We start from the raw sequence: 12,238 nt of genomic DNA on the forward strand, positions 1-12,238 counted from the left end.
GTGAAATAAACCCAGATAGCATCAATGAGGATGGAGTCCTACAAATGACTTTTTCTTACTTTATTTCCATTTGTTAATTTGTAAATTGATACTCATTTCATTTTTTAATGTTTATTCAAATTTATAATGGAGAAATGTGCAAATCTAGCAAAATATTCTTTGGATTATAAACAGAGAAAAATCAACAACCAAAGAAATTTGAACCGAGTTAATAATAAACTATAGAATTATATAGAATGCATACAGCTATAATAAAGTGAAATATTACAATAAACATTGTAGAGCAAATCTGCTGATTTAGCAAACTGCCTTATAAAACATAGGGATATAATGGGACAAGTGAATATGTTATGAATATAGAGCTGAAACATCATTCATAATTTTAACGAGTTAAATTTTAATCTAACTACATATATGGGGGTCTTCAGAAAAGCAATACACCAACAAATCAGATTTCCTCTCAGATCAAGCAGTTTGGTACCTGACTGCAAATGAAGGACAGGGTCTGTAAAATGAACGGTAGAAAAATGTATATCATTTCTATTTATTGCCTCTTCCCATATTGCAGCTGCTGATCTCTGACCCTAAACAGCAAACTATATTAAATTTAGCAGAAGTACAGCTGTACACAGATGCTGAAAATGTTGATGCGCGGAACATATTCCAATCCCTTGCTCATTCTGAACTAATATAAAAAAAGTTATAGATCATTTTTCAATTAAAAACATACATTACAAAGAACAACTCTGAAAGAACTCTGTATTTCTGTCATCACAAATTAAAATGTCTTCCTATCAGTAGACGATGCTATTCTACTGCAGTAAATGAAAAGAAAAAAAAAATAAAAAGAAAAAAAAAAAGTAAGTGCCAGAATCTTAATTACTACTCAGGTAAGGTAATTGTCAGGTAGAACAGTCTTTAGGGAACTTATAGCTAAATTGGGTCAGATTTAAGTCTCTAGAACCCACAGAAGCTTAGCACAGATACAGAAATTCACAAGCCCGGAGTAAATTGTAAGTATGGAGTACTCCTGTCCACTTATAAAGTCATTTCTGAAACCTCTGGAGTTTCTAAGATATAAGATAAATGCATATTACATGGGAAATATTGAAAAGTATTACACTTAATTTAATCCAGAAAACACAGTAGTATTATACGAAGATTATTACTGTGTTCTGGGAGCAGCCACAAGCTGTAGATAGAGAGGGTACAAAATGTTCACCAGACATTACATTTTTTTTAATCTAAAAAACATTTGTAAAATGTACTCGATTTTTAAATAATCACTTAACAAGGCAACAAACCAACTACAAACACATAATAAATAAGGCTATTAAAAGGTCACAATTGTAGTAAATTAGTCAGAACTATAAATGGGACATTAGAAACACTATGTTTTTCCTTATATGCTTAATAACCAGAACAAGAATTAAAAAAGAATCAGTTTATTTCAAAGTCTGCTTCTTATATTGAAGCACATATTAAAGCAACAGTACAATGTTCATAAAATATAAGTGTGATGCTGTAACATTTCTTACATGTCAGAATACTGATATTTGTATGTATACTAAAATAAGAATTTTAAAATTGTACAAATAGATACATTAAAAATGACATAGAAATAGGGCGCCTCCCACTGCAACAAGACAGAGTTTTTATATCTGGCACGTATTAGTTCAAGATGAAAGTATAAGCAAAAAGATTTACAAGAATCAGCAGTAACAAGTTTGATGCTCAAGAGACATAATAATTGTACATTGTACTGTACATACATCATATGGGTTTAAGCTGGCTGAATATTATATATTTCAAGTTTAAAAATGCACTACCATATAGAGTGTCCATAGTTTAAGGCGAAATTACAGCTCAGAACTGTTATCTTTTCTAATTTGTGGAAGCTTCTTTGACATAAAAGATTTAGATGTTCATAATACATAAAAGATTTCCCTTATTTGTAGGTTCGCTTTTAGCATTTTCCTTCATTTAAATATTTTGTATTTCTTAAGCGGGTTTTTTCCTCTAGTGAAGTTGGCAGCCAACTTCTATATTTGCCTTTTGTAGGAAAAGGTACTTCACAGTATTTACCACTTTCATGTCCTTTTTTATCAAAGGAATCCTCTCTGTCAAACTTAAATGTTTAAATGAGATTTTTCTTGATTTTTAAAAAAATACCTGCTTACATTTCTTCTGGATTCTTCAGAACATCGGACACAGTTCTTAAGGCCAAATCTTAAACTTTATTGTTAAGAATCGTCATCGAAAGTGTCTTTGGAGCCATATAAGTCTGCAAGTTTCTTAAATCGAGGTCCCCAATTTTGTAGATAGTCGTAGTCCAAATCAGAATCTGTTGTCGCTGACTCTAATGAGCTAAGTGAACCAGCCACTGAGCCTCTTCCTTCATAGCCATAGATCTGAATAGAGTCATAAGGAGGAGCAGTTGGATCATTATCAGCCTCTTGTATTCTTGTGTTGATGAAATCATCAACATCAACGCTATTAGGAGCCGGCCGAAGCCCTGGTCTTGGCATATACTGATACTCAGGTTTTATGTCTTTACGAGGAATAAATCCATTGATGCCATCAGGGTTCTGCAAAGTAGCAATGTCAAAAGCTTCAGTATCTTCCTCTCCTCCACCTTCATCATCATAAGTAATAATGTTCTCTCGGACATCTTCTTCTTCAAAAACAATCAGAGGTTCTTTTTTCTGTCTTTTCAGTGTTACAAACAACACTACAATGACTACAGGGAAAAAAAAAGCAAGTTAGACTGCAACCTCGGTAGCTGCTTTATAAATAGATTATTGCATTCACTGAAACCTCAGCTTTTGTGCTGCAGTTCATCATGTATTTTTGCTAACATCTGCATTTTTAGCATACCTAGCTAGGTAAAAGCATTGATGTTTGTACATAGAATTGGACATACTGATTTGAGGTTTTCTGTTTGGGCTGAATGCCATTGCTCTTACTAATTGCTCATTACTGCAAGACTAATTCAAAGAAGAGCATTTGTGGGCCCCCAGTACTGCACGAATGCTGTGGCGCTGCCTTTTAGCAGCCCAACCATGTGTATATCTGCAACAAAACAAAGATGAATCTTTACTTTCTGTATGCCCAAAGCTGAACTCTAATTCCATGTTTCATTTCCATGAAAATTGAATTTTTCTTAAGCAACACATGCCTTTGTTGTTGTGTTCCTTCTCGCTTCAAATTTCTATAGAATAACTTTAAAATACATAAGAAAAGAAAGACTATAAATTACTATGGGCAAATTAAAACATTTTATATAAATACTTTCAAACCATCAGGAAATGCTTTACAGCACTTTCTTAAAAGCAGGTCTTCTGAGCCATTCATTTGTCTTCAACACAAGAGGAGTTAGAGGGAAATAGCTGGCAGGAGACATTAATCCTGGCTGACCTCAATAAGGAACCTGTCATCCAGGGAAGATCACAAAACTTAAAACTGTATGTCATGACCTCCTTTCAACAGTATCCCTGATTAACTGATGTTAGGCCGCAAAAGGACATTCTCTGAGCACACCTAGACGAATTCACTGGTGTTTGCTATTGCAGTTATCATATATTGCATTGCAGCCAGGCAGATTAGTACTGCCTATAAAAATAAATCTAAGAAATTAAGATTCATTTATCCATCTTGGAGCTGAAGGCAAGGTTAATTTTTTAACACAAACAAGTGTAGAAGAGTAATAAATAAAGAAGTTTTTTACCTAACAAAATCACAATGCAAGCAAGAATGGCAATTAAAGCTCCAGTGCTTAATCCAGCATTGAGGATGTAGGCTTCAGCATTACAGGAGAGCAAGGAGCCATTGCTGTCACAGCCACAGACCCGAATGGTGAGGGTGTTGGTGCTGCTCATAGGGGGGAGTCCGCCATCACTTATTACAATAGGAAGAAGGTATAAATCTTGCTTTTGGCGACTAAATCCTTCACGTCTAACAAGAACACTTGCTGTGTTATCTGTTTAAAGGAGAGAGAGAGTCATCATTTTTTCTTCCACAAAGTCATCCTCTTAGTAAATATTGAAAAAATATATCTTGCTACAACGGCTCTGAATTTTCAGATGCTTTATTTATACAATAAACCAGTACAATCTATTGCCTTCCTAATGACCCAAGAGCAACTACAGTATTGTGTTTCATTCATACAGTACCACACTCAATTTTAATCATTTTAGAGTGATGAGGGCAACACAAGAAACGCAAAAAATCGTTGTTAGCACCTCCTTTTAGCACCCCACTAACTTTCTGGGAAACTCACAATACTTCTTCAACTACCAGAATGACTAGGCCTTGGCATTGCTGTTTGAGCTGGTTCTAGTCCCTTTCCAGAATTAAAGCCTTCAGTGGAGGGGAAAAAACAAAATCCCCCTGATTTATTGTTCTTGGTGTCAGACCTACAGGAATAGAAGGCAGAAATCTGTACCAAAATGGCCTGTGTTAATGAGACTCCCACTAAAATGAAAAGCCAACATTTGCTGTGTATTAGCAGATTTGAGCCTCGGTGTTGACCTGTTTCAATAAGAAACACTAAAGTAAGCAGTATTTTATCAGAACCTGTTTTTCACCCAAACTCCCAAAGCCAGAATTCAGAAAGCTTGATCATACATGCACAGCATGTCTGGGCACATTTTGAACTACGTGGCTGTGAGGAAGAGTTAAAAGTATTGCTCTAACACTATTTCCAGTTGTTCTCACTGAGCGGTTGCCTGCCATGGACCTCCTGGTGCAGGGGGTGGAAACCAAGCTGCCATCTCAGCACAGAAGATCATTTTGGATAGTCCTTCACGCTTCCTGGGGCAAAAGCATTTGAAAGGGAAGTGTGTGACATGAAATGCTGGGATGAGACGGCCGGTGCTTCCTGCTCCCAGCCACACCAGACAAAGGCGAGGAGACACAAACAGCATTTCTTTATTGTGCTCCTTGTTTCTCAGTTCTCAGACTGAACCAATGTTTATAAAATTGTAAACATCCTGCAGTAAATAAAATGAAACAATCATATCTGTGGTTTTCAGACCTTCAAACACTACTTTAGTATGAGGATTTACTTCACACAGCCTTTTCTGTTTTGCCATGTTCTTTATTTTTCACTGTGTAACAGAAAGAAAAAAAAAAAAGACGGGTTCTTTCATCTACTAAGGGAGGGCTATTCACCTCCAACAGTACCCATTTTATTATTGCCTTGGGGTACTGCAGAAGATTAATCATTTTCCTGTTGAAGAGTCAGCATAAATTCCAGAATTTAATAATGCAAATCATAAAACCTCTCTTAATTATCTAATCAGTGTTATTTCCATGAAAGTTAGTGAATAAATTATACCAAAAGGGAAGTATTCTTGCTTTATATTAACCACCCCTGCACCCTTGTCCTACCCCTGATGTAGGACAAGGTCTGAAACTGTCCCCAAATTTGGTGGACACAGGTCAATTTATGGGATGAGAAGGATGTTTCCACTAGGGCCCTGTTTATCCGACTCCCCAACTAGTAACTTCTGCAGATCACACCAGAAAGGATGAAATTTTTTTTAGGACTGTCCTAGATAGGATCTCTTTGTTAGATGCCAAATTAATTCATCTCCCCACATCCACACCTCTCCTGCCAGGCCCACCACACCTGATGCCCAGTGTGGTTACCTCAGCATGACAGAACTGGAGTCTTTCTGCTACTGAAGTCTCACAAAAATAACGTCTGGATAGAAGACAGCTTGCTACCTTCTCCTTGACATGATGGTCATATTTGCTAAGGACAGAGAAGCTGATAAAGATCTGATTATTTATTACTTGTGGTTTTTGGAGGTGCCTTTTGTCTCTTTTCAGAGACTTTCTAACCTCCTAAATGTTTACATGCATCATTTGCCCAGCTAGGCTTTGTAGCACAATTTTTTAAAGGACCTTAGTGATATCAGCGTCTGTGTGATAGGAATCTTATTTTAGGACTTTAAATTAATGGGCTTGTAACAATTTGGTATAAATAGAAATGTAACATCTAGTATCTATTAAACTATCAACTAATACTTGAACTAATATATATTGATACAGAATAAAACTATTCCACAGGGTTCTCTAAAATGCATTTAATAATTCATTTCCTCAATATGAGAACAGAGATCTGCTCTATTAAATGAAAGATCACAACAGGACAGATTATTCTTGTGGCAAAAAATATGAACATTAATAGTGGGCTGAGCTACAACTGCCTAGAGGTGCAAAGGCAATCTGGAAGGAAACACAGGCAATATCATATATTTGTATATTTAATCTGTTGGCTTATTATATTATACTATATTATATTTTTCTTGAATTTTGGCAGCTTAAATAATATTCGTAACTAGAAATAAGAAAAGGATGGCAAATTATTCACTTGTTATACAGACTGACCAATTCCACTGCAGTCAATTACATTACACTAAAGCTGAATTTGATCCAATGGTTGATTTATCTGGTTTAAATTGAAGTGATTTCTAGTTTAATATAATTTTTTAAAAAGAAAAATCCAATCAACATGCCTGGCTAAAGTTTAAAAAGGACTACCATATATCAACCCTAAAAGGTCATTTTTTAAGCTTTTTTTCTGTTTATGTTCACTTCTCACATTCAGAAGAAACATAATATCCATAGGAGGAAAAAAACTTTTACCTAGATAAAAGATAACATCTAATCCTAGCTAATATTCTCATCCTTGCTTTTTCATTATTTTCAAGTCCCAGGAGTATAACTATAATCCAGGTATAATGGCACTTTTTAAGCCAAGAAACAGAAGTTAAATGTCAATACCAGCTTAAAACTATTACTTAACACATAGGGGAGCTACTTGACTGACAGTCTTAACGAACACAATGGGGGTTAACACAAGACAGAAGGAAGAGAATAGCCATCTCAACACCATCTAGAAAAATACACACGCTCTCATTTTTCCAGCTATTATTGTCTGGGATATCCAATATCCAAAAGTGTTGTAAGTGAAGATTACCTATACTCTCCATGAAATCTTCACAATTAGAAGTTAAAATTGTATTACTTTATGGTGATCTTCCTGACCTTTGACTTTCGCCTTTTTTGTCTGGTGATCTTATTGACGGTTTTCCAATTTTTCCTCTACATACAGGCAAATGTAGCTTAGCTCTTGGGGGCTTGTTAACATATATATTGTGTAAGGAGGCTTCTAGATTAAAGAACCTGACTGCAGTGTGAGCATTATCACCTGTATCAGAATGTGAGTGCTGATTCAGCAAGAAACCTAAACAATTTCAGGGGTCCAACTGTCTAAAATAGTTACCAGGCAGTGGCAATTGCTGTGGATAATCCATGGCAAAATCCCGTAACTGTATTGTTCATATGTTTCAAAATGTCTTGATTAAAAGGTCTGAAATTGAGAGCCAGAGGACGTGTTTCTACTGAAAAAGTGGATTTCAGTCACTGATTTTAGTGGCCTCACAAACTTAATTTCAGTTGTTGTAAAGCACTATCTTGTATATTTGAGAACATTACCACACCTCACTTTTGCTATTGCAGTGTAATTCGTCCTTGTGCAGCATGGTAAAGCAAGGTGGCTGCAATCCTTCCAGCAACGTTGGCCATGTGCCAGGCCTCCACACAAGGTGAGCGAGCCCAAGTGAAGGACATTTCCGTTCAGGACAGAGCAGGATTAAAAGCAGGAAATCCATTTGCTAAAAATCCATCTCTCTGCTGTGAAGTGTCATGAGCCTCCGCTGCTCTTTTGAAGCTCTGACTTCAATGGGAGTAAAATTGAACAGAGCCTGGGCAAACACAGTGCTGTTTATTTATGTGGTATAATGTAAATAAACAGCGCAAAAGTAATTCAGTGTTTTATCGCAGCATGCGATAAGCCATTATCTCATGTTTTCTATGGAAGATAGTCTCAGCTGAAAAACTTGGTAACACAGTAGGCTGTTAATAGGATGTAGAATGTGATTACGTTTTTTGGATTACTGCAATATGTGATTACTTTCAGGAGTTGGTAGAAAGAAACTCTATTAAATGATAATTATAGGACTGTATTCACTTTAAAGTTCTGTAATAGACCCAAACATTGGAGTTTTCATTAACTGTTCTCCACAGTTAATAAAGCCATTTTTCTTTAAAACTAGCAATTCCCTCTGAAAGCGGTGGCATGGTATATACACTACTCAGATTTACAACTGAAAAAAGAAACTTTAAATAATCATGTAAATTATTTGACTTGCAAATGGTAACACACTCTCTCCAAGAAGTTTTTTTTATATGGAAGTACATAGAATTTTAACTTTTTTACTTTGCTCTCTACCATAACTTATTTAAAAAACAAACACAGAAATAGGTAAATTAACAACATCACTGCACTGAGGATTGTACAAAAAAGAGAGGATGGAAATGGATGGATTTCATTACACTATTCATTTCCTAAACACAAAATTATACAGGAAGATTCAATCCTTAAATACCATCTTGTTGAAACAACCTTTTGCAGTATTGTCAGGTACAGTCACTACATTCAACTGCCATCATCATTTCCATTACAAAATGTCTTTATCTCGGTTAACTTTGTCATTAAAAAAAAGAATGAATTTGCTGCATATGGAAATGAAGGATTAATGGAATTGGCTGGAGTCAGGAACCATAATACCATTTGCCTGCAGCTGTATCAGAGCATCTCAATTTTGATCTGTGCTTCCTCTGTTAGATTATAAAATCTAATCCATTTTCAATTTGATATGGTGAACATAAAATATCTTTTAAAGAGAAACTTGGCCTCAGGGTCTCAAGCAAAGAATACATTTTTATTTACTTCTCTCTAAAAATACATTCATCAATTTTTCAAATATTGTGTTTTACTACTTTAAAGAGAATAAATATATCCCCCCTCCACTGGATCCTTTATGAATTGCTTATGTACGTACAAGTGTCAAGCACTAGGCAACAGTATTACTTTGATCCTTCAAGAATAACAGAAATTTTGTTTGGGAACTCTGATGATAATTACCCTCACTTCAGATGTGATAGAGATATAAAGTATGCCACAACATAACACTTGAGAGGAAGAAGTCGTTACTGAAATCATGTATCTGGATTATGTTGCCTTTTGTACTTCTGGCAATCTAGAAGAAATCCCTCAGATTCATTATTTAAACCAGTTCAACGGAGTTCTACATTTCAGAAAACAGTTACGTTTCCTTCAAACATTAAAGCTTGCTAATTGAAACCGATTTCTTAGAAGCTGAAGCAGTTTTTTCCCTGTACAGCAAAATAACAAATGAACATTGAATGAGAATATCATATTGCTTATCATTAAATACATAGAATAAATATTAATAATGGCTGAACCTGTCTTTTTTCTGTTTATCCACCTCTGGCTTCCTCAAACTCTGCCAAGTTAGGTTCACTGATGCTATTATGTTAGATGATCAAATAAGTTTTGACGTTCACCTATGCCTGGGGTTTTTTTGCCTACAAATTTCTTACATCTTAACATCAATCTGAATGCAAGGCTCTACTACATTTCATGAACAGAAAATTGGCAAAGGGATCAGGATACCCATAACCTGAGATACACTCAGGCTGGGTATGTTTCGCAACAGAAATCCACATATGTATTTCCTACAAAAGGTTAGCGTGGCCGTGATTTTATTCCATTAGGAATCTAGTCCATGTCTCTTGTGATCCATAATTTAAAAAACTAGCAAGCAGAGAAAGGTGAACAAATACAAGCAACCTAACAATTTTCCTGCCTCAGCTAATTTTAGCCTAGCAAGGAAGTTTTCTCTAAATCAAGGAGATCTGCCAGTTACATTTAGTGAATGTTTTTGTCAATGGTTTTTACCCTCTTTCCGGAAGATAAAATGGCAGTGGATTTTTCATGTAGGGTATGGTTATGTAATTTAAAATAAGTATTCAAGAAAATGAAAATAAGTTAACAAACATTACATTATTCCAAGAACATCCCTGTATTTCAGCTATATTTTTTCTGCTTTCCTCCCCTAAATCTCTGGAAAACAGACACTCTGTCAAAGTTAGTGAAAATGCTGTTGCATGACATTATGTTGGCCATCAGTTTTCCTTTGTCATTTCTTTGGACATTAGTATAGAGGGAATCTTCACACAAACCTCTGTTGTCTCTGAGTGTAAAATTTGGATTATGAATAATTTCAGGTGGTAAACTGAAGATAAATCTTGGTCCATTGGCTGAGTCATCCTTGTCATCAGCACTAATTGTAATAAATTGCTGTAAGAGAAAAGCACTCTGTAAACAAACAGCTCCTTCTCTGGTTGCATCACATATAGACAGCATTCTGAGAAATCCCTTCAATACAAAGAACTTTGAAATAGCAGAAACCCCCCAAATACCTCAATAAATGTATGCAATTATAAACACAGAGCAGACTCAAAACTAGAACAGGCAATCTTTATTTGCTATTACATTTAACCAACACAGAACTATAGATGGAAAAGTATACACCTCTACATACATTCTTATATACAAATGTGTGTTAATGATAGCTTAGTAGACTAAATAAAATTATGCAGAAAATTCAGCAGCTCAGAGGGAGTTAGCCCAATGTCCTTTCCAAAATGCTACACTAACTCCAAAGGTGCAGATAATGTGTAGAGCAGTATTTCTATAGGATACTAACCCCTCTTCCTCGCAGGTAGTTCAGGGGTAAATCTGTAGGCTAAGCCCTCCAAGCACTGTACTGTGATTCTTCCCATAAGATGCTGAGTATTTCTCTAATATCCAAAACAGGCTCACAACTGGGAAAGCTGCTCCCAAACAGCTTCGTTGCCCATGTGATGGTAGATACTCACAGTCAACACCAGTCATATTCAATGCACAAAGCACTGTATCTATAACTGTTGGTAGCAATTCAAAATAAAAACACAGTAAAGTGCCTTTCTGTGTGCTCTAGGCATTTTGGCCAAAATTTCAAAATCAACGTTCATTTACTACCACTCATTTGAGCTGCCGACACAAAACTGGGCTAACACCCTGAAGAAAGAAATTAACGTGCAGGGAAGGTGGTGGGCACAGGCATACCTGATTGCTTCGAGCATTCTCACAGACAAACGCTTCATAGGCTGCTGCAAATTTTGGAGCGTTGTCATTGACATCAACGACCTTAATTGCAACTGGAACTTTGGCTTCCTGGTGTTGTTTGTCTATGGGAGTAAGCAAAACCAAAATGAAACAGAAGCAGGAAAACCTCTCAAAAACAAACAAAATCTAATTTGTATCCAGGTAAAAATGAAATAGGCTAAAGTATTTCTATTAGGATTTATTGCAGCTTATCAAACTGAAACAATTAGAAGACTACAGAATTTATACCACTGATTATAAAATTTCTCAGTGAAATACTTACGGACTTCAACTGCAAAGACAGAGATATTATGCCAAGCAATTTCTTCCCTATCCAAAGCTTTTATTGTCTTGATATTGCCATCTTCTGCATTAATAATAAAATATCTTTCAAGGTCAGTGTGTCGATCAATTGAATATCTAAAGAAGATTGAAAGTCAGTAATTAGATAGAAGGACTTAGTTTCATGCATCCAAATTTATTCTATATCATTATTATTTTTAAATAATCGTAAGTAGTACATTTACTGTTACCCTTAATATCATTGTCAAAGGGATGATATGCGGTTCTTTTAAAAGGAGATTCACCTCGTTGGTTTCCACATTTAGAAAAAATATTACATCAGAATGTTTGTAGTACGTGAAAATTATTGTTCTTTGAAGTCTCTATATTAAAGCCCCAAAATGTTCTTTATTTTCTTCTCTTAAAAAACATGGTAAAAATATCTACTGAGATATTTATGTTTTCTTCTGTTTCATATTAATCATGAAGATCTTCAAAGTTTTCTGATCTTTGGATTACTCAGAATATTAATCATACCAGATTATTAAATATTATCCATTATCTACACATTTGTACAGCTTTATACAGCTCTGGGTTTTGTATCTTTACCTTGCAATTCTTTGAAATGTTAACTATACCCACAAAACAGAGTTTCATAATTTAATTTACACTGAGAACATGACAAACAAGAATAAACGAATAGAAGACTACCCCTTGTAACTGCACAAAGTAGGTGTGTGTATGTGCTTGTCATTAGCAATTAACGCTTAACAATTACCCAACATAATCTCTAATCTACTGCGTAGACTTCTATGTTTTGAAAAAAAAAACCATGCTGTGATAACAGCATAGGATATTTTATAGAAAATA

The 12,238-nt window shown here is 35.3% G+C and overlaps 1 protein-coding gene across 8 annotated transcripts in view; it reads right to left on the minus strand.

The window, feature by feature from the left end:
- Window positions 1–841: 841 nt before the first annotated feature.
- CDH11 (cadherin 11) overlaps window positions 842–12,238 on the minus strand; it is an 80,854-nt gene continuing 69,457 nt past the window's right edge. For all 8 annotated transcript variants that reach the window (XM_076349096.1, XM_076349090.1, XM_076349095.1 and 5 more), the window contains 5 exons: window positions 11,370–11,506; window positions 11,048–11,169; window positions 10,120–10,237; window positions 3,728–3,979; window positions 842–2,740 (listed from right to left, as the gene is read on the minus strand). In XM_076349096.1, coding sequence (XP_076205211.1) covers window positions 2,244–2,740; window positions 3,728–3,979; window positions 10,120–10,237; window positions 11,048–11,169; window positions 11,370–11,506 — 1,126 coding nt within the window. In that variant the 3' untranslated portion in view covers window positions 842–2,243. The remainder of the gene's footprint in view (window positions 2,741–3,727; window positions 3,980–10,119; window positions 10,238–11,047; window positions 11,170–11,369; window positions 11,507–12,238) is intronic.

The sequence above is a fragment of the Aptenodytes patagonicus genome, chromosome 11 (genome assembly GCF_965638725.1).
Source record: "Aptenodytes patagonicus chromosome 11, bAptPat1.pri.cur, whole genome shotgun sequence".
Classification (NCBI taxonomy): Eukaryota; Metazoa; Chordata; class Aves; order Sphenisciformes; family Spheniscidae; genus Aptenodytes; species Aptenodytes patagonicus.